General features: G+C 44.2%; 1 protein-coding gene across 3 annotated transcripts in view; it reads right to left on the bottom strand.

Moving 5' to 3' along the window:
* LOC143766650 (uncharacterized) overlaps positions 1-21,307 on the bottom strand; it is a 39,439-nt gene extending 18,132 nt beyond the window's left edge. The window contains exons 1-6 of one of the 3 annotated variants that reach the window (XM_077254470.1): positions 21,265-21,307; positions 3,608-3,758; positions 3,297-3,476; positions 3,090-3,213; positions 2,889-3,001; positions 2,614-2,704 (exon numbers count right to left, since the gene is read on the bottom strand). In XM_077254470.1, the coding sequence (XP_077110585.1) occupies positions 2,614-2,704; positions 2,889-3,001; positions 3,090-3,213; positions 3,297-3,476; positions 3,608-3,685 (586 nt within the window). In that variant the 5' untranslated portion in view covers positions 3,686-3,758; positions 21,265-21,307. Of the gene's footprint in view, positions 1-2,613; positions 2,705-2,888; positions 3,002-3,089; positions 3,214-3,296; positions 3,477-3,607; positions 3,976-21,058 lie in introns of those variants that run through there. The other 2 variants (XM_077254471.1, XM_077254469.1) reach the window with 2 other exon arrangements.
* Between the last annotated feature and the right edge of the window lie 2,486 nt (positions 21,308-23,793).

Here is a 23,793-nt window from a genome sequence, read left to right as displayed (position 1 = left end):
CACTGATATGACCTGGTGGTTAAAGAGCAACATGGGACGAGCTCTGAGGAGGTGGCATCTATACTGACCGCAGTTCCTAATCCTAACACCAACACTAGAAATAGCCGTGGGATGTTCCTGTCACTCCCTAGACACCTCGTCACAGCCTGAGAACTAACTACCCCTAAAGATGGAAACAGAAAGCTATCTTGCCTCAGAGAAAACCCCCAAAGGAAAGATAGCCCCCCCACAAATATTGACTGTGAGTGGAGAGGGAAATGACATACACAGAAATGAAAACAGATTTTAGCAAAGGAGGCCAATACTAATCTAGATAGACAGAATAGGAAAGGATACTGTGCGGTCAGTATTAAAAACTAAAAATCCACGCAGAGTTTACAAAAATGATCTCCACACCGACTCACGGTGTGGAGGGCAAATCTGCTTCCCCAGAGCTTCCAGCTAGCCTGAATATATCATAATGACAAGCTGGACAAAAGGAAACATAACATGAGCAGAGCAATAAAGTCCACAGCAAATGGACAACCAAAGAACTAGCAAAAACTTATCTTTTGCTGAAATGGACAGGCCATAAGAGAAATCCAAGGAGAGATCTGAATCCAACCCAGAAACATTGACAGCTGGCATGAACTGAAGACCAGAGCCAGGTTAAATAGCAAAGCCAGGAGAGACGATCAGTGAAAGTAGCTGCTACAGCTAAACTCAAGGAGCAGCAGTTCCACTCGAAACCACCAGAGGGAGCCCAAGGGCAGAACTCACAAAAGTATCATTCACAACCACAGGAGGGAGCCCAAAAACGGAATTCACAACAGTGGACCATTGGAGCTACTGAGTCCTGAACAGAAGGGTAGAGAAAGTATTAGTGCCCCCATTTCAGGAGAGATTGTGCAGTAATCTGAATTCCTTATGATTGAAAACATAATGGAATTTATGACGTGGGGTGAATCTATGAACCAGGACTCGAGCCATGCCAACACATCTCCTGCAGGCGTGAATAAATGTATATTACAGCCATCAGCCACGCACAGCTTAGAGATATATCATGGCACAGGTGTAATGTTTTTTATGTAGTTTATCACAATCCTCCTTGAAATTAGTTTTTAATACAAATTGAAAAGTCAGGAGAAAGGGAAACTGTTATTGTACAGAAATTCACACTTGGCCTCACTGCACATTTAATGTTGTTGATCATAAAAGCAAAGTTTGTCCAGAATGACTGGACCTGGTCTCGTAGGGACCATATGAGCACATTCAGGAGCACAGAAGGGAGAGAAGGTAGATTCATCCAATAAGATATCAGGGTTCTAGGAAGCCAACAGCATCATTACCCTCCGCTTTCTCTTACAGGCCCATCATAATATCTTGTCAGCACATTCTACGTACGTTGTTATTTGGCTTTGAAGTCTACAGACCTGGGCAGGTAACGGTCAGCGTGTTCTAATCCCTAGGGGTAGGTGGATCCTGTGTAAGAAGGTGGCAGGGACCCTCGTGTGCCTTCTCTCTCCTGGACTCTGTTCGCACGTTCACATGTGGCACCTCACTGTGTATTATTGTTCATATATTGCAATGTGATGTAATGTTTATATACCATAATGTGAATGTACTCAATGGGTACTGTTTATAGGATTGGGGCTAGAATAGGGGCTAGAATAGAGGGGGGCACAGTAGTGATAGATGATATCATAGAATAGAGAAGGAGGTAGGCAGCACAGGGGTTAACTAAAGGGGAGGTACAGCAAGGAGCAGGGAAGTATAATCAGGATACTTCCTGATTAGAGACAGACATGGGCAGCCTTGCCAAGGGCAGGGTGCATGCAGTGTATGAGACAGCTACAGGTCATGGGGGTAAAGCTGCGGATGGCAATAAGGGGCTGGAGAATAGTACAGTCGGGCATCAGCTCAATAGGATCATCCTCAGGGCGGTTCTGGGGTCTACGACTGGGGCAGGAGTCAGTAAGATGGAACTCCCGGCACCTTTGCAAGATGGAATCGGACAAGGGGCTGACAAGGAGCTGGTGATGCAGGAAGTACAAAAGGTACACGGATTGTCCACAGAAATAGCATGGATTGCCAGGAGAGAAGAAGAAGAGGTTATAGAGGAAATGGAGACTGCCCAGCAGGAAGGGAAAGTGCAAGATATGATGCTTTGTGTGAAATGTGCTGCAAAAGTGATGGGTGCCCATGTTATCAGTAAAGTTGAACTGTTTGAAAAGGACTGTGACGCTGCAGTGTTTTATGGAACCTGGAATCCTGACGCTGGAGTGAAAGAAACAGAGGGAACTGAAATGAGTACTCTGCTGCACACATCACACGCACGAGAAATGACTCTGTATTTCATCTGCGGGGAGCCAGGGTGTGGAAACACTACAGCTCGTTGCCACGACTACCACCCTGGCCGCCTTACACTTGCAGGTTGTAAGTGCTATACAAAAGGGTTTTCACAATTTCACAAAGCCATTTAAACATTTTTGGATGGAGGAGAATGTTATGCTCTACCGGCAAAATGGGGATCACATGACTGTGCCACGCCCGAACTACACCATTGATAAAGCAGCCACAGCCGGTGACTGAGAAGAATCTGTGACTTCTCTGTAGTTAGTGGTCACTACTCACCTGGAGTAGGAGGAGTAGGAGTCTCCTCTTTACACCGCTCATCACCCCTCATATAGGTCTCTGTAGTATTAATATGGGTCAGATCTTCACCCTGAAATAAACATTGTAAAAGTCACAGACAGATGGAGAAAGTCACATCTATGATCAGCTCTAATCCTGCCATCTCCACTGTTCTCATGACACCAGTATGAAACATGTAATACTGGTGGATAAAACAAGACTGAGCACAAGACCTTCACCACCGTCTACACATCATAGGGGAGATCTCAGGATACCTTCTCTCCATCTATCTGATGATTCTGAGAGACACTGGGATCTTCTTGTTTACAGTCCTGTGGAAGAAGAGGACGGGGACATCTTTCGGGTGTTGTCCTCTTACTGGATAGATCTGGAGGAAACACACACAGGAACTGAATTCATTCCTTACATACAGATAATACAGATAATTATAGGCTGTGTGTATTTAATCCTATTACCTGGTGATGTAAGGGGCTCGGGAACCTCCATCATGACGTCCTCATACAGATTATTGTGTAATTCTAAATACTCCCACTCCTCCATGGAGAAATAGACAGCGACATCCTGGCACCTTATAGGAACCTGACACATACAATGATACCGTCATCACTCCAATCCCTTCATATTTTTACTGTATAATGTACCAGCATTCCCAGCAGTGTCACCTCTCCAGTCAGCAGCTCAATCATCTTGTAGGTGAGTTCTAGGATCTTTTGTTCATTGATGTCCTCATGTATCAGTGGGTGAGGTGGAGGCCCCGTGATTGGGCTCAGGGGTCTTTCCCATCCCTCAGACACAGGGGCCTGACAGCGCTCGTTAGAATTTTTTTTCACTACTGTGTAATCCTGATTAAGGAGAGACACATTAATAAATCTCACTACAGACATTTCCAGATTCCTCACCTCTTGAGTTCTGTCCAACAGTTTTATTGCCATAAATAAGAATTATGTAATGTGACGCTATCAAAATCTCTCACCTCTCCAGTAAGACGGAAGAGGATCTCTAGGGTGAGGTGTAATATCCTCTCGGCCATCTTGTCCCTCTTCATATCCATTCTTGATGGGTAGTTAATAAAAATTATCTTAATATAGAAGATGTCTACTGAAAGGATCGGATATTGTAGGGACCTGAATAGGAAGACGATGAGAGGATGAATCATTACAAAGAATTCTAATAATAAAATTACTGGAGATAACAAGGGAAACATTTCAGAAGACAGAACCTGTAGATGTTGTATTCTCTAGTCTTGTATGGACTGGAACATAAGCTGAGTTACTGAGTAAGACATCTCCTCCATGCAACCAATCACTGGCTATGTTACTCACTGCTTCGGCAATTAATTTGCTGTAGGAATCACAAGTTCGTTGGAAAGAACAGAAGATACAGAGTCTGGCGGGGACCCAAGCAGCAATTACCGTATTTTTCGGACTACAGAATGCACTTTTTACCCAAAAATTTTTTGGTGGAAAATGGGGGTGCATCTTCTAGTCAGAATGTACTTACAATTAGTGTGATGGCAGTAGTAGTCGGGTAATTCTATGGTGGTCCGACACTGCAGGGAGATCCCACTCCCTTCCTAGGCTGGTGCAGTAGGATTCGGCGGCGTGCCCGTGGTGTGGGGCTCCACCAACATTTTTGGAAAGCCCGGAGCACTGCACATCCACACTGCTGCCATGCGGTAGCCCCTGGTAAAATGTCCACTGGGTTGGCACATGCACACATTGAGATCTCGAGAGATGAGATCTTGGAGCAGAGATCTCAATTTGCAGCGGCATTTTCCCAGAGGCCATTTTACCGGAGGCCACCGCATCGCAGCAGTGGGGGTGTGCGGGGCTCGAGGGCTTTCACAAAATGACAGCGTAGCCCTTGCAACCCTTAGCATCGATGAACCTGCCGCATCAGCCTGGGATGGGATTTCCCAGAGGCCACTGCTTCACAGCAAGGGATGTGCGGGTGCTCCGGGCTTTCAGAAAATGTTGGAGGAGCCACCGCAGCATGAGAACCACAGAACCTACCGCATCAGTCTGCGATAGGAGTCATATCACTGCCAAACCACCGAACACCCCCTGTGACCACCCTCCACCAGCGCTACTGATTTCCCACGGTAAGCTGAATTCAGACTGAATGACGGACCACAATTTGACACATTTTTATTTCCCTATCTTCCTTCTGTAAATTGGGGTGCGTCTTATGGTCCGGTGTATCTTATAGTCCGAAAAATATGGTATATTTTTATTATTTTACAACATTGTTTTTTCTCTGACATCTACTAATAAAACCTATAAAGTTTAGGCCACAGACAACCAATAGTTTGTTCCTCAGAGTCGGCAGCTGAATACGTTTCTCATAGACTCATCTTCCATAACGCTAATTCTCGTCTCATTTACAGACGCTGGAATCGGCATTAGCAATATTGCAGGAGATATAGTTATTACACGTGACAGGAGAAATAACGACTTCATGATGAGGACGACATCTTCTACTATGGCTCTAGAAACATATTTGTCCAGAGTCCATCACTGACTCCATCACCACCAGCCGTCTATATGAAGGTTTCCAGTCTTCCCCGCACTGTAATCTTCTATCACGTCAGATCTCATGTCTGATTCACACACATGTTTGAGGCTTTTATAAAAGCTTTTTTGTTTTCAAAAACACCATTATCAGAAATTAACATATTTTTGGGATTATAAGACACACTGGACCACAAGACGCACCTAGGTTTTAAATTTTATATATGCAGCTCTGGCAAAAATTAAGAGACCACTGCAAAATTTTCAGTTTCTCTGATTTTTCTCTTTATAGGTATGTTTTTTGAGTAAAATGTACACGGTTTAATTTTATAAAGTAGTGACAACATGTCTCTGAAATTTCAAGCTAAAAATATTGTACTTATTTTCAGCAAATGAGAAATTGGCAAAATAATAAAAAAAGAAACAGTGCTTTCAGACCTCAAATAATGCAAAGAAAACAAATTCTTATTCATGTAGAAACAACAATACTAATATTTTAACTCAGGAAGAGTTCAGAAATGATTATTTGGTGGAATAACCATGATTTTTAATCACAGTTTTCATGCGTCTTGGAATGCTTTCCACCAGTCTTTCCCACTGCTTTTGGGTGACCTTATACCACTCCTGGAACAAAAATGTAAGCAGATCTTCTTTGTTTGATAGCTTGCGAGTATCCATCTTCCTCTTGATTACATTTCAGAGGTTTTCAATGGGGCTCAGGTCTGGAGATTAGGCTGGCCATGACAGAGTCTTGATGTGGTGCTCCTTCATCCACACATTGATTGACCTAGCTGTATGGCATGGGGCATTGTCCTGCTGGAAAAAACAGCCCCCAGAGTAAGGGAGCATTGCCTGAGCAGAAGGAAGCAAGTGGTTTTCAAGGATAACCTTGTATGCGGCTTGATTCATACTTCCTTCGCAAAGATTAACCTGCCCAATTCCAGCCTTGCTGAAGCATCCCCAGATCATTACCGATCCTCCACCAAATGTCACAGTGGGTGCAAGACGCTGTGGCTTGTACGCCTCTCCAGGTCTCCGTCTAACCATTATACGACCAAGTGTTGGGCAAAGCTAAAAATGAGATGCATCAGAGAAGATTACCTTATTCCATGTTATGGTGACCTGATGGTAAGGAGCACCCGAAATGACCTGATGAGCAAACTATTGATACAGGACAAGCTCTGGGAAGTGGGAGCTCTGCTGACCGCAACACTAATCCTATCACAACACACTAGAAATAGCCGTGGAGCGTACCTGACTCTGCCTAGACGCCTCTTCACAGCCTAAGAGCTAGCTACCCCTAAAGATAGAAAATAAAGCCTAGCTTGCCTCAGAGAAATACCCCAAAGAAATAGGCAGCCCCCCACATATATTGACTGTGAGTTAAGATGGAAGTCACAAACACAGGGATGAAACAAGTTTCAGCAAAGGAGGCCAGACTTCACTAAACAGACTGAGGATAGAAAAGGTGTCTCTGCGGTCAGCACAAAAAACTATAAAAAACCACACAGAGTGCGCAAAAGAGACCCCCGCACCGACTCACGATGCGGAGGTGCCACTCTGCATCCCAGAGCTTCCAGCTAGCAAGGCAATATCATGATAGCAAGCTGGACAAATAAACAATGATTAACAAATAAACTTGCAGGGACTTAGCTTCTGATGGAGTAGACAGGTCATCTGAAAGATCCAAGAGAGATCTGAACCAGTACTAGGACATTGACAGCTGGCATCAAGTAACGATCTGAGTGGAGTTAAATACAGCAGCCAGCCTAGGACTAAACGAGGTCAGCTGAGGAAGGAACCTCAGAACCAGCAGCTCCACTCACAGCCACCAGAGGGAGTCCATGGACAGAACTCTCCGAAGTACCATTCATGACCACAGGAGGGAGTTCGAGAACAGAATTCACAACAATTCCAGTCCTCTATGGTCCAATCTCTAGGGTCTTTGGCAAACTTCAGCCCAGTTCTCCTTTGCTTCTGATTGATGAAAGGCTATTTTCTAGCTTTACATGACTTGAAGCCTGCCTCTAGGAGTCTGCTATGAACTGTTCTTGCCATACACTTCACCCCAACTGCCATTTGCCATTCCTTTTGTAGGTCACTTGATGTCATCCTGGGGTTGCTGAGTGACATTCAAATAAGATGACGGTCATCCCGATCAGTGGAGAGTCGCTTTCACCCTCTGCCGGTCTGTAGCTCTGTTGTCCCCAATGTCTGCTGCTTGACCTTGTTGTAGTGGACTACATTCTGTCTACTAGTAAAGCCAGAATTGACCCATTCTTTTCCTCACTCAAGACTTTTCTTTTCAACTCCTTTGACATGGTTAAAAATTATTTTTTAATTCAAATTAATTTTGGACTATTTCTAGCACTTGTTTGGTCATCCAGCTTGTCCTATTGCAAGAGGATTGTGAAGACCACAACAGTGTTTTTTTATACTTTCCCTCGTTAAATAAGACTTGGTTCAGCTGATCATCTAATCCGAATCACATTAAGTAGAATGAGGTGTACTTTGGTTGGAATTGAACTGACCCATGAATGGGATGGCTGTCAGACATGTAGAGATGGTGATTTTTAGAAAACATCACATGACCGGGGGGCCCACAGTGTCTAAACAGCCCAGGGCCCTGGCTACCCTTAATCCACCCCTGGTTCCAAGGCGTAATGGAGTGCATATGACTATGCAGCAGGGCTGGCCTTGCTGCCAATGTGTTAAAAAAAGGAGTATGGGAGAGCAAAATGAATATTGTGAAGTGAATTTGCATGGGCCCATCCAGTATGTGGGTTCAAAGGTATATTCGGGTGCATATAAATTGATAGCAGGGCAGGCTTTGCATTCAATGCAACATTTTTTCAGGAGGCCCTCCTGGACATGTTATGACGGGTATTGTGGTGCGTTGTAATTCTTGGCAGCCCATCCACTCACAGCTTAGGCTACAACAGTTTAGGAGACCCACTGTTTAATAATGGCCCTTTAAGAAGATTAATGCCGCCTGATGTACCAGTAAAAACAGGCTCTGTGACTTCAAGGCTAAGTGCACATGTTGCAGAAATGCTGCGGAAATTTCCGCAGAAATTCTGCAACTCCTGCCGGGGGTATATTGCATGCGGAATTGGCATGTGTTTTCCCGCTAAACACTAGCGTTTTGCAAGCGTAATTAGCTTGCAGAATGCTAGCGTTTTCCAAGTGATCTGTAGCATTGCTTGGAAAACTGATTGACAGGCTGGTCACACTTGTCAAACATAGTGTTTGACAAGTGTGACCAACTTTTTACTATTGATGCTGCCTATGCGGAATGAATTCTAATAATAGGATGCTTAATGTATGCGGTTTTTTCACGGTTTTATCGCTTTTTTATAGCGAAAAAAATGCGAAAATTCCTAAATGTGTGCACACAGCCTAAGAGTCCCTCCTTCATAAATGAAACAAGATGGGTCTGCTTATGTGTCACACACCACATGGCCAGCTAGGGTTGTTACATGTTACAATGACATTTTCTAGTGAATGTATTTGTAGTGGTTGAAAGCAATGTTAACCCCTTAGTGACAGAGCCAATTTGGTACTTAATGACCGAGCCAATTTTTACAATTCTGACCAGTGTCACTTTATGAGGTTATAACTCTGGAACGCTTTATCGGATCCCACTGATTCTGAGATTGTTTTTTCGTGACATATTGTACTTCAAGTTAGTGGTAACATTTCTTCGATATTACTTGCGATTATTTATGAAAAAAATGGAAATATGGCGAAAATTTTTAAAATTTTGCAATTTTCAAACTTTGTATTTTTATGCCCTTAAATCAGAGAGATATGTCACAAAAAATAGTTAATAAATAATATTTCCCACATGTCTACTTTACATTAGCACAATTTTGGAAACAATTTTTTTTTTTGTTAGGGAGTTATAAGGGTTAAAAGTTGACCAGCAATTTCTCATTTTTACAACACCATTTTTTTTTAGGGACCACATCTCATTTGAAGTCATTTTGAGGGGTCTATATGATAGAAAATAACCAAGTGTGACACCATTCTAAAAACTGCACCCCTCAAGCTGCTCAAAACCACATTCAAGAAGTTTATTAACCCTTTACGTACTTCACAGGAACTGAAACAATGTGGAAGAAAAAAATGAACATTTTACTTTTTTTTGCAAACATTTTACTTCAGAACCATTTTTTTTAATTTTCACAAGTGTAAAAACAGAAATTTAACCACAAATTTTGTTGTGCAATTTTTCCTGAGTACGCCGATACCCCATATGTGGAGGTAAACCACTGTTTGGGCGCACCGCAGAGCTTGGAAGTGAAGGAGCACTGTTTGACTGTTTCAATGCAGAATTGGCTGGAATTGAGATCAGACGCCATGTCGCGTTTCGGGAGCCCCTAATGTGCCTAAACAGTGGAAACCCCCCACAAGTGATACCATTTTGGAAACTAGACCCCTTAAGGAACTTATCTAGATATTCGGTGAGCACTTTGAACCCCCAAGTGCTTCACAGAAGTTTATAACATAAAGCCGTGAAAATAAAAAATCGCATTTTTTCTACAAAAATGATCTTTTTGCCCCCAAATTTTTATTTTCACAAGGGTAACAGGAGAAATTAGACCACAAAAGTTGTTGTGCAATTTCTCCTGAGTACGTCAATACCCCATATGTGGGGGTAAACCACTGTTTGGGCGCTCCGCAGAGCTTGGAAGAGAAGGAGTGTCGTTTTACTTTTTCAATGTAGAATTGGCTGGAATTGAGATCGGACGCCATGTCACGTTTGGAGAGCCGCTGATGTGCCTAAACAGTGGAGACCCCCCACAAATGACACCATTTTGGAAACTAGACCCCTTAAGGAACTTATCTAGATGTGTGGTGAGCACTTTAAACCCCCAGGTGCTTCACAGAAGTTTATAACGTAGAGCCGTGAAAATAAAAAAAATCGCATTTTTTCTACAAAAATGATCTTTTTGCCTCCAAATTTTTATTTTACCAAGGGTAACAGGAGAAAATGGACACCAGAAGTTGTTGTACAATTTGTCTTGAGTACGCCGACACCCCGTATGTGGGGGTAAACCACTGTTTGGGTGCATGGCTGAGCTCGGAAGCAAAGGAGAGCCATTTGACTTTTCAATGCAAAATTGACTGGAATTGAGATCGGACGCCATGTCGCGTTTGGAGAGCCCCTGATGTGCCTAAACAGTAGAAACCCCCCAAAAGTGACCCCATTTTGGAAACTAGACCCCCCATGGAACTTATCTAGATGTGTAGTGAGAACTTTGAATGCCCAAGTGCATCACAGAAGTTTATAATGCAGAGTCGTGAAAATAAAAAATATTTTTTTTTTAACAATAAAGATTTTTTAGCCCCCAAGTTTTTATTTTCACAAGGGTAACAAGAGAAATTGGACCCCAAAAGTTGTTGTCCAATTTGTCCTGAGTATGCTGGTACCCCATATGTGGGGGTAAACCACTGCTTGGGCGCACGGCAGAGCTCGGAAAGGAAGGAGCGCCATTTTGGAATGCAGACTTTGATAGAATTGTCTGCGGGCGTTATGTTGCGTTTGCAGACCCCTAATGTACCTAAACAGTAGAAACTCCCAACAAGTGACCCCATTTTGGAAAATAGACCCCCCAAGGAACTTATCTAGATATGTGGTGAGAACTTTGAATGCCCAAGTGCTTCACAGAAGTTTATAATGCATAGTAGTGAAAATAAAAAAAAAAAATTTTTCCCACAAAAAAGATTTTTTTAGCCCCCAAATTTTTATTTTCACAAGGGTAACAAGAGAAATTGGACCCCAAAAGTTGTTGTCCAATTTGTTCTGAGTATGCTGGTACCCAATATGTGGGGGTAAACCACTGTTTGGGCGCACGGCAGAGCTCAGAAGGGAGGGAGCACCATTTGACTTTTTTAGCGCAAAATTGGCTGTCGTGTTTGGAGACCCCCCTGATGTACCTAAACAGTGGAAACCCCCAAATTATAACTCCAACCCTAACTCCAACACACCCCTAACCCTAATCTTAACCCGATCCATAATCCTAATCACAACCCTAACGATAATCACAACCCTAACCCCAAAACAGCCCTAATCTCAACCCTAACCATAACCCTAATCAAAACCCTAAATCCAACACACCCCTAACCCTAATCCCAAACGTAACCCTAATCCCAACCCTAATCCAAACCCTAATCCCAACTCTAACCCTAACTTTAGCCCCAACCCTAACCCTAACTTTAGCCCCAACCCTAACCATAACTTTAGCCCCGTCGTCACAAAAAAAGTTCAATGTAACCTTTTTTTTGTACGTCGCGTCGGCCATTTCCACGCATGCGTGGCCGTAACTCTGCCCCCTCCTCCCCAGGACATAGACTGGGCAGCGGATGCGTTGAAAAACTGCATCCGCTGCCCACGTTGTGCACAATTTTCACAACGTGCGTCGGTACGTCGGGCCGACGCATTGCGACCGCCCCGTACCGACGCAAGTGTGATAGAAGCCTAAGGCTACTTTCACACTAGCGTCGTACTCGGCCCATCGCAGTGTGCCGGGCCGACGTACCGACGCTCGCGTTGTAAGCGCCACACAACGGGTGGAGCGGATGCTGTTTTTTCAACGCATCCGCTGCCCCATTGTGAGGGGAGGCGGGGGCGGAGTTCCGGCCGCGCATGCGCGGTCGGAAATGGCGGACACGTCGCACAAAAAAGTTACATGTAGCTTTTTTTGTGCCGACGGTCCGTCAAAGCACAACGCATCCGTCGCACGACGGATGCGACATGTGGCAATCCGTCGCAATGCGTCGCTAATGCAAGCCAATGGGGAAAAAACGCATCCTGCAAGCACTTTTGCAGGATGCGTTTTTTCTCCGACGCATTGCGACGGAAGCCAAAAAACGCTAGTGTGAAAGTAGCCTAACCCTAGCCCTAACCCTAAATTTAGCCCCAACCCTAACCCTAGCCCTAACCCTAGCCCTAACCCTAGCCCTAACCCTAACTCTAACCCTAACCCTAACTCTAACCCTAACCCTAACTCTAACCCTAACCCTAACTCTAACCCTAACCCTAACCCTAACCCTAATTTTAGCCCCAACTCGTCTTCTCCTGCCGGCCGGCAGATGGCAGCAGATGGCGGGCGCACTGCGCATGCGCCCGCCATAAGGAAAAAGCCGGCTGGCAGGAGAAGACAGAAGAGGACCCAGGGACACCGGGTGAGTATGTTAGGGTCCCCGAATCCCCCTATTTCTCTGTCCTCTGATGTGTGATCACATCAGAGGACAGAGAAATACAGATCGCTTTTTTTTTTTTTTTTTTTTGCGGTCGCCGGTAAACTGTTAATTACCGGCGATCGCAAAACAGGGGTCGGTGCAAACCGACCCCGATCATGTTCTTTGGGGTCTCGGCTACCCCCGGCAGCCGAGACCCCAAAGATCTTCCGGGTGCCGGGCGTACTGCGCGTGCGCCCGCCATTTTTTCCCGGAAAAAAGATGGCGGCGCCCATGGGGACGCACGAGGAGCACCAGGGGAGGTAGGTAAGTATCGGGGGGCTATTGGGGGCCATCGGGGACCCTATTTCTCTGTCCTCCGATGTGCGATCACATCGGAGGACAGAGAAATTAAACGGCACATCGCGTTTTTTTTTTTTTGTTGCGACCGCCGGTAAACGGTTAATTACCGGCGATCGCAACTCGGGGGTGGGTAAAAAAAACCCGAATCATGTTCTCTGGGGTCTCGGCTACCCTCGGCAACCGAGACCCCAGAGAAAATCCGACTCTGGGGGGCGCTATTCACTTTTTCCACAGCGCCGTTAATTAACGGCGCTGTGGTTTAAGTACCCTTAGCGGCCGCCGTTAAAAGGCGTATCGGCGGTCGTTAAGGGGTTAAAGTTGAAAAACGCTTCAAAAATGCTGCGTCTGAACTAAGCCCAAGTGGGGGAGGAAATTTTCGGTCTGGGGTTCATTATTTGGCCTTACAGGCAAGTCATTAACCTGCAAAGGATGTACCTTGACATATTTCCCAGCAAAATCCGTTTTGGTTTCGTTTTAGTGTGTTTTTTGTGGCACCAGTAAAAATGGCATGAATCTCAGAAAAAATTGTTTAAAGCTGTGAACAAGGAGTCAGGAATTCTTCCAGGGGCGATCCCCATGATGTTCCTGTGTCTTTTGAGCAGTGTTTTCATCATTTTCAGATGTTTTTAGACCTTAAAAGGACCCACTGGGGGAATCGCGGTAAAAATACTTGGGCCTCCTATAGACTTACATTGGGCTCGTTGTTCAGGTCGAGTATCCGAGTATTCCAATTTACTCAACCCGAGCAACGAGCACCCGAGCATTTTAGTCATCACTAATAATGTGCCGTCAGTAAATAGAATGGCAAGGGAATGTATAATGGGTGCTGGGCCTAATATGTATGGAGATAAACATGAGAAAGAACACATTATACATATAGAGGGGGGAGTGGTGAAGAAACTGTTTCCTCTATGAGCTGCCTATTAATGTGTGTGAATATTAGCGGTGAGCTGTAAAGTGTTACAGTGTGGATAAACACTTAAGAAAAATGAACATATGGTGGGGTGGCTTGAGCTCTGGCTATGTAGGAGGCAGAAGGTCTGAGCTCCCACCCTGACATCTTAAAAGCGACTCACAAAGCCTACAAGAATATTATCTAACTGAACCTTCCTGATCCAGAACAGTTTCTCATCGTGCCTGGAACGTTTTGATACCAAAATCGGGGTTTTTGGACAAAGAAATCAGAAGACACAGCGATTTAATATCCAAGGACAACAGCGGTGCAGCAGAGGCGGAGGGATCCTCTCTTTCATCATTTAATCTTTGTGGAGCACTTCTGCGCCATAGTTCCAGCGTTACCCACACAGAGGACACACAAGACGGACTTCCCCAGCATCAAGGGACCCACAGCAACCTCTTAAGGTGAGGCACAACAGGCATCTCACTCGATAACCGCGGTAGGCCTGCAACGCCCCGGGCTGTGCTTACCGCAAAGTGCAGAAAGTAGATCCGGCCGAGTCCAGGCACCATCTTGTAACAGACCCAGGCTCAGACGTGGCAGCAGCTCTCAGCGCTCCTCGCTTCTAGCTGCAGCACGACACAGAAGAGACTGCAGAGTCTGCCAGTGAGCCTCTTGTGAGGAGCCCTGTGGTCAGTGACTGATTCAATGTTGCCCACCGCAACCCATCAAGGAGCGATGCAAAGAATCCGGCAGCGGCAGACCCTAAAGTACAAGGGAACCCTCCCAGCAGGACTAACCGAGGGACGGAGTAGGGAAGGCCCCAAGCATAACAGAATAAAGGGGGACTCGGTGCTTCTCAGTGCTGATAGGGAGGATAAACCTGAAAACCAATAGGCCTGCATTTCCTCCTATAAGATTCACACAACACCCTGTTTGGGATGACAGTCAGATAATCACTGAAGCAATTTAACCTGTATACCGGAGGCAACAGTACTGTATTGAGCGCCGAGGTTAAAGACCCGAGATATAACTAACTCTGCGAGTCCTAATATAAATAAACCAGAGCAGATACTCTACTTGGTCTATATTGCCTTAACCTTGCAGTCTACTTAAAGGCATATTCATTATAAATCTTACCCTGTGGCACCACATGGCTTGAGGAGTAAAGTCTACCTGGCATTGTACTACACCAGAGTTCGACTCTCTTACACCTGAGACCCTTATAAATAAGATATATTAGCCTGTATCAATGAGAAGATTGGTTGTCTATAGTGTTGAGCGATACCGTCCGATACTTGAAAGTATCGGTATAGGATAGTATCGGCAGATACCCGAAAAGTATCGGATATCGCCGATACCGATACCCGATACCAATACAAGACAATGGGACACCAAGTATCGGAAGGTATCCTGATGGTTCCCAGGGTCTGAAGGAGAGGAAACTCTCCTTCAGGCCCTGGGATCCATATTAATGTGTAAAATAAAGAATTCAAATAAAAAATATTGATATACCCACCCGTCCGGAGGCCCCTGCACCTTACCGCTGTTAACCGGCAGCCTGCTTTGCTTAAAATGAGCGCGTTCAGGACCTTCCATGACGTCACGGCTTGTGATTGGTCGCGTGCCGCTCATGTGACCGCCACGCGACCAATCACAAGCCGCGACGTCATTCTCAGGTCCTAAATTCCTAGAATGAGGAGTTTAGGGCCTGAGAATGACGTCGCGGCTTGTGATTGGTCGCGTGGCGGTTACATGAGCGGCACGCGACCAATCAGAAGCCGTGACGTCATGGAAGGTCCTGAACGCGCTCATTTTAAGCAAAGCAGGCTGACGGTTAACAGCGGTAGGGTGCAGGGGCCGCCGGAGAGGTGAGTATATCCATATTTTTTATGTAAATTCTTTATTTTACACATGAATATGGTTCCGATACCGATTCCCGATACCACAAAAGTATCGGATCTCGGTATCGGAATTCCGATACTTGCGGTATCGGAATGCTCAACACTAGTTGTCTATCTTCACACAACATACTGTTTCTCCTTATTGGGAAACAGCCATATACATCATCGCAACCTCTCTATCTACTTAAAGGGATCACTCACCTGACCTACCTGCCTACCTACCATCTTGGTCAATACTGTATGGTCACAGTGTACCCACTTGTCTATTTGTCAATTTTAATTCTATTGCAAGTATATTGAAATCTCGTTTGTATTATTCTATATTGCAGGTTAAAAATCTACATATAGGTATACTCTGAACTGTACTATCATATACAGCTCTCGTGAAAATTACTGGTTGACGGCTTGTTGGGGGCAGTGAACTTACAATGGAGCCAGCTGAAGGGAAGTTCAAAAACAAATCTCAAAAAAAACAGACAGACCTCCCTGGGAGCTCTCTCAAAATCATATGAGGACTTCCCAAACCTATTAAGTCCTATTAAATCTAGGTCTCCACTAAAAGGAGATGAATCAAAACCTTCCTATCCAAAACAATCATATATCCCGACATATGATAAGACAATAAAAGAAGGGGTTGGCCCAAAAAAAAACCAACAACTAAAACAAATCCCAGCTCACTTTCTTTCAAAAGTGACACTAAAGGAGACACCAAACCACTGACACCATCTGTGATACCTACAGAGGAAATGGACACCTCTAAATCGTATAAAAGAAAGGGTCTTAGTGACCAAGAGAATAAAGCTAACCCGTCTACAGATGAGTCAGGTAGCATTTCAGACGATTACTCACCTAACAAAGACTTTAATAAAACTGAACAAGTTATGAAATTTCCTCTACACTTATTAGCTTTAATAATTAATCTCCCTCTGACCGAATCATGGAACAAATCTGGCATTAGGAGAATTGGGAATATTCGCAATGGGATTAAATTCCTTAAGGTACCGTCACACTTAGCGACGCTGAGACAACGAGCCGACCTAAACTAGATCGCTGGAGCGTCACTGTTTAGGTCGCTGTAGAGACGTCAAACACAGCAACTCCAGAATGATGCAGGAGCGATCCAGTGACGTAACGGCGACTCACTTCTCGTTCTCGCTGGTTGTTAGCTCCATGTCAAGCATTTCTGGCGTCATTGCTTTTGATGTCAAACATGACAATACACGCCGACCTGGCGACGAAATAAAGTTCTGGACTTCTAGCTCCGACCAGCGATGGCACAGCGGGATCCAGATCGCTGCTGCGTGTCAAACACAACGAGATCGCTATCCAGGACGCTGCAACGTCACGGATTGTTGTCGTTCTCCTTGCAAAGTTGCTGAGTGTGACGGTACCTTTACATTCAGTGAGATAAAATCTAAATACAACTTACCCTCTTCTGAACTGGTCCTTTTTACTATGCTAAAGGACAGTATACAAACACTCCTGACCGGTAAAGCCTTGAATCTTGAAATCCTTTCTTCACTGCTGTGCAACCTAAATAATAAAAACATTTGGAGCCGAAGTAACCTATATAGTTACAGTGCCTTGAGAACGTATTCAGCCCCCTGGAACTTTTCAACCTTTTCCCACATATCATGCTTCAAACATGAAGATACCAAATGTAAATTTTTGGTGAAGAATCAACAACAAGTGGAACACAGTTGTGAAGTTTATTGGTTATTTAAAATTTTTGTGGAAATTCAAAAACTGAAATTAGGGCTTGCAATATTATTCAGCCCCTTTACTTTCAGTGCAGCAAACTCACTCCAGAAGTTCATTGTGGATCTCTGAATGATCCAATGTCGTAAATGCCTAATGATGATAAATATAATCCACCTGTGTGTAATCAAGTCTCTGTATAAATGCACCTGCTCTGTGATAGACTCAGGGTTCTGTTTGAAGCACAGAGAGCATCATGAAGACCAAGGAACACAACAGGCAGGTCTGTGATACTGTTGTGGAGAAGTTTAAATCCGGATTTGGATACAAAATGATTTCCAAAACTTCCCAAGGAGCACTGTGCAAGCGATCTTATTGAAATAGAAGGAGTATCATACCACTGCAAATCTACCAAGACCCGGCCGTCCCTCTAACTTTCATCTCAAACAAGGAGAAGACTAATCAGAGATGCAGCCAAGAGGCCCATGATCACTCTGGATGAACTGCAGAGATCTACATCTGAGGTGGGACAGTCTGTCCATAGGACAACAATCAGTCGTACACTGCACAAATCTGGCCTTTATGGAAGAGTGGCAAGAAGAAAGCCATTTCTCAAAGATATCCATAAAAAGTGTTGTTTAAAGTTTGCAACAAGCCACCTGGGAGACACACCAAACATGTGGAAGAAGGTGCTCTGGTCAGATGAAACCAAAATTGAACTTTTTGGCAACAATGCCAAATGATATGTTTGGTGTAAAGGCAACACAGCTCATCACCGTGAACACACCATCCCCACTGTCAAACATGGTGGTGGCAGCATCATGGTTTGGGCCTGCTTTTCGTCAGCAGGGACAGGGAAGATGGTTAAAATTGATGGGAAGATGGATGGAGCCAAATACAGGACCATTCTTGAAGAAAACCTGTTAAAGTCTGCAAAAGACCTCAGACTGGAACGGAGATTTGTCTTCCAACAAGACAATGATCCCAAACATAAAGCAAAATCTACAATGGAATGGTTCACAAATAAACATATCCAGGTGTTAGAATGGCCAAGTCAAAGTCCAGACCTCAATCCAATCGAAAATCTGTGGAAAGAGCTGAAAACTGCTGTTCACAAACGATCTCCATCAAACCTCACTGAGCTCGAGCTGTTTACCAAGGAAGAATGGGCAAGAATTTCAGTCTCTAGATGTACAAAACTGATAGAGACATACTCCAAGTGACTTGCAGCTGTAATCGCAGCAAAAGGTGGCGCAACAAAGTATTAAGTTAAAGGGGCTGAATAATATTGCACGCCCCACTTTCAGTTTTTGAATTTCCACAAAAATTTAAAATAACCAATAAATTTCGTTCAACTTCACAATTGTGTTCCACTTGTTGTTGATTCTTCACCAAAAATTTGCATTTGGTATCTTTATGTTTGAAGCATGGTATGTGGGAAAAGGTCGAAATGTTCCAGGGGGCCGAATACTTTTGGAAGGCACTGTACTTTATCAAGGACGACGTTAGCGCTAAAAACGTATATATGAAGAGGTGGAAGTCCGACCTTGGTACAGACTTGCGAACTGAACAATGGGACAGCGCTACAAAAAACACATTCCAGTCAAACATATCAATGGCTTTCCATGAGTCCTACTTTAAAATAATGACAAGATGGCATCTAACTCCCATCAGATTGTCATATATAAAGGAACACAGGAACACTCTCCCTTATGTTGGAGAGACTGCGGACAACAGGGTAATCTCTTTTACTTATTTTGGGGTTGTCCGATAATAAAAAATCTCTGGTTCCAGGTATTGCGCCATATTAACTCCTTTTCTGAAACGTTGTGATCACCCCTCAAAGGGCGCTTCTTTCCCTTGACATGGAGCAATTTGACCCCTCGGTTAGATATGTCATCATACAGATCCTCCTAGTTGTCAGAAATGCATTGGCATTCTGGTGGGAAAAACCCGAAACACCCAAATTGTCAGATATTTTGGATAAAATTCACCAACATAGCGCTCTGGAATAGAGCTTTGCGGCTAACAATAGCAGTGTTTATAAATATTCTAAGAAATGGAAGATCTGGAACAGCAAATTTAACCCTTTCACGACATGCGCTGTACATGTACTGCGCATGCCGTGAATCCCCCTTTGATGTGGGCTCCGGCGGTGAGCCCGCATCAAAGTCGCGACATGTCAGCTGTTTTGTACAGCTGACATGTGCGCGCAATAGCGGCGGGTGAAATCGTTATTCACCCGCCGCTATTAACCTGTTAAATGCCGCTGTCAAACGCAGACAGCGGCATTTAACGAACGCATCCGGCCGGGCGGCAGGAAATGACGTCATCGCCGACCCCTGTCACATGATCGGGGGTCGGCGATGTGTCAGGACAGTAACCATAGAGGTCCTTGAGACCTCTATGGTTACTGATGCCGACCTGCTGTGAGCGCCACCCTGTGGTCGGCGCTCACAGCACACCTGCATTTCAGCTACATAGCAGCGATCTGATGATCGCTGCTATGTAGCAGAGACAATCGAGTGGTGCCAGCTTCTACCCTCCCATGGAGGCTATTGAAGCATGGCACAAGTAAAAAAAAAAATGTTTTTAAAAATATGAAATAAATATAAAAAATATAAAAGTTTAAATCACCCCCCTTTCACCCCATCCTAAATAGAACAATAAAAAAAAAAAATCAAACATAGACATATTTGGTATCGCCGCGTTCAGAATCGCCCAATCTATCAATTAAAAAAAAGCATTAACCTGATCACCTAAACAGAGTAGCGAGAAAAAAAATCCGAAACGCCAGAATTACGTTTTTTTTGGTCGCCGTGACATTGCATTAAAATGCAATAACGGGCGATCAAAAGAACATATCTGCGCCGAAATGGTATCATTAAAAACTTTAGCTTGGCACGCAAAAAAATAAGCCCTCACCCGACCCCAGATCACGAAAAATGGAGACGCTACGGGAATCGGAAAATGGCACTTTTTTTTTAAAGCAAAGTTTTGAATTTTTTTTCACCACTTGGATAAAAAATAACCTAGACATGTTAGGTGTCTATGAACTCGTAATGACCTAGAGAATCATAATGGCAGGTCAGTTTTAGCATTTAGTGAACCTAGCAAAAAAGCCAAACAAAAAACAAGTGTGGGATTGCACTTTTTTTGCAATTTCACCGCACTTGGAATTTTTTTCCTGTTTTCTAGTAAAAGACATGGTAAAACCAATGATGTCGTTCAAAAGTACAACTCGTCCCACAAAAAATAAGCCCTCACATGGCCATATTGACGGAAAAATAAAAAAGTTATGGCTCTGGGAAGGAGGGGAGTGAAAAATGAAAACGCAAAAACGGCCGCGACTTGAAGGGGTTAAGGTTTAAAATTGCCATTTTGTGCCTCTTTCCTCGGAATTGTATACATTTAAGTATGACATCTACATACAACATTCTTCAAATTGCAAATCAGTATTTGTTTGTTAGAGACTGTTATTAGGGTTCTCTAATTTTATTGATCCCTTCCTCTGTCCACTGTTAACCCTTCCCTTCCCCTCCCTCATTTCCCTAATCCCAGTTTTTAATACAAAAACCTAATAAAAATATTTTAAAAATAAAAATGAAAATATGGGACTAGTGTATGCAATATTACTGTGCAAAAAGGGAAATAATAAAAGTGCAGATGTGCTGCTAAGTGCTAAACTGATAATTATCCCAACTGTAAAAGATGTTTTTTGCTGTTATTGTGAACAGTTAAGCAAATTAAAGATTAAATGACGTCTAAAAGGCCTAAAGTTACAGATGACACATGTCCTTTGTATTTTAGGTATATATATATATAAGCAAATTTCCCAGCTTTGTAAAAACCCGGCCTCCTCTAACCTTGTGCAGCCATGGGTTCTAAGCAGCTGCCGAGCTCTGACAATGGTGGAGGCCACGAAGCAGGAGAAGGATATAAGAAGATAACAAAGCGTTCTCAAGTTGCCCTTTCCTCAGTTCTAAATGTTATTAAGAAATAGCAGTTACCAGGAAGACAAAGCAATATATTTCTAATATTAATGCGCCAGTAATGGGGATTCTCCACATACCTTCACCTGCAGAGCCGCACACCACATATATGGCTGCTCTGTGCGCACAGGACCTGTGATGAGGTCACAGGAGGGGAGGAGTCAGGGGTCACATGATCAGGGGCCTCAGTGTATGCAGGACTCTGCTGTGCTGGTTGTCATGGTGCTGGATGAGGGGAAGTTTATGTGTGGGGTCAGGAGGGGTTAACAGTGTGGATGTAGCAGAGCCGTGTGTACGAGGTGTACGAAGCGGAGCCGTGTGTGTACGAGGTGTACGGAGCGGAGCCGTGTGTGTACGAGGTGTACGGAGCGGAGCCGTATGTGTACGAGGTGTACGGAGCGGAGCCGTGTGTGTACGAGGTGTACGGAGCGGAGCCGTGTGTGTACGAGGTGTACAGAGCGGAGCCGTGTGTGTACGAGGTGTACAGAGCGGAGCCGTGTGTGTACGAGGTGTACGGAGCGGAGCCGTGTGTGTACGAGGTGTACGGAGCGGAGCCGTGTGTGTACGAGGTGTACAGAGCGGAGCCGTGTGTGTACGAGGTGTACAGAGCGGAGCCGTGTGTGTACGAGGTGTACGGAGCGGAGCCGTGTGTGTACGAGGTGTACGGAGCGGAGCCGTGTGTGTACGAGGTGTACGGAGCGGAGCCGTGTGTGTACGAGGTGTACGGAGCGGAGCCGTGTGTGTACGAGGTGTACGGAGCTGACCTTTGTTTGTTTAATGATTGGATCCATCTCAATATTACATGTATTGTTCTCCAATATTTCCTCTCTATTATTCCTATCTGTGTATTATCGTCTTGGGTCTTTTTCCTTCTTCCTAATATTATTCTGTGTTCCGCAGCTGCAGGAGAAAATGGCGAAAGGGATGACTATCATGAAGGAGAATCTTCTCCAGGTACAAAGTGAAGGACAGCATCCAATCCAGGTGAAGACCATAAACATTTTATTGTGCCATAAGTGCAATGTTTCAACCTCAGAGGGTCTTTGTCAAGCATACATAACAGTCAAAATGACGGCCTTAAATAGGAAGTGGATGACCACCGCCTAATAGGTCCGCCCATAAAATTTACATACACATCATCAAGTGATCTTGATTACACGAAAAAAATATATAAACAGTGAAACATATATGATTAAAAACATATCATAATATCAGTAGAAAACCCAATTAATGATAATTCTGTTCACGATCATAGTAATGTACACATGTATCCAGATAAAAAATAAACAAACAGAGCTGGCTGTCAGATCTAAACCTATCGGAGCATACATAAGTGCAAACGAACTGCCAATCACTGCGCTTGTATCTCAACCCCTAATAACCCACCAATCAACACTTATAATACAAGAAGACCAATCATGTGCCTCAATACATGCCCAAGGTTTATGCAATAGAGCCAATCCTGGCTCAATACCTACGTCTATCATACCGCCTATAGGGCCTGCTATCCGTGACAGCAAATGTTCACACGACTCGCCAGATCGAATACAAAACCCCATGTTTCGTGCGCATGCCCGACGGCTCCATAGCAACGCTGCACATAAACAATATGCAGCGCCGCCACGGCCAGCCGTGGGACACGCCAACCCCCATATCCGGGTAGTACAGAACTCATGTATAGAAGCATAATCATTACAGGTCTCACGTGCTTAACATAAATATCCCCTACCACAAGGGCTTACAAAATCCCATATATAGAGGGTAAAGAATGAAATCTCTCAAACATATCCATGGAGAGCAACTCCCAAGGGTACCACCATCCCCATGGTTATCAGGGAGGGATATTCTATGTCTACTAGAGTACCCATTCTAAGGGAAGAAGGGGGGAGGAAGGGGGAAAAAAAGCAACATGGTCAATAAACTACTTAGCAACTAACATTGCCCGTAAGAATTATCACAAGGGAGAAAAAATATATCCAACCACCATTTAAAAACATATCCCAACGAATGCGAGCCACACGAACCATTTACGCCGATCAGGATATACACAATAGAAGATTATAGTCAACATTTAACCCACCGGGCTGACGAGAGCCCAACCTAGAAATCCATCTAAGCTCTTTCTTTTTTAGTAATTTTACCCTATCCCCACCCCTACGAAGAGGAGGTACACTATCGATTACTCTAAAGTGTAGCTGGCTAACTGAATGTCCACACTCTACAAAATGTTTGGGTACTGGTAAATCCACTTTTTTAATTCTAATAGTGCTTTTATGCTTGCCAATGCGAGACTTAATCTCCATAGTGGTCTCACCCACATAGGTAAGTCCACAAGGACAAACAATTAGATAAACAACAAAACTTGAGGTACACGTGTATCTCTCTCTGATAGAAAATTTCTGGCCTGTGCGAGGATGGCTGAAAAAATCTCCCTTAATCATATTCCCACAGCACGCGCACCCTAAACAGGGAAAATTACCAAATTTTGGGGGACCCCAAAACCTCTGCAAGCTACCTATCATTGAACCAATATCCGATTTGACCAGTTTGTCTTTTAAATTACGACCTCTCTTGTAGGATAAAATCGGTGGCAGGGTAAATTCTTCGAT

The sequence above is a fragment of the Ranitomeya variabilis genome, chromosome 4 (assembly GCF_051348905.1).
Source record: "Ranitomeya variabilis isolate aRanVar5 chromosome 4, aRanVar5.hap1, whole genome shotgun sequence".
In the NCBI taxonomy this organism is placed as follows: Eukaryota; Metazoa; Chordata; class Amphibia; order Anura; family Dendrobatidae; genus Ranitomeya; species Ranitomeya variabilis.
This window is presented reverse-complemented; position numbering and strand designations above follow the sequence as displayed.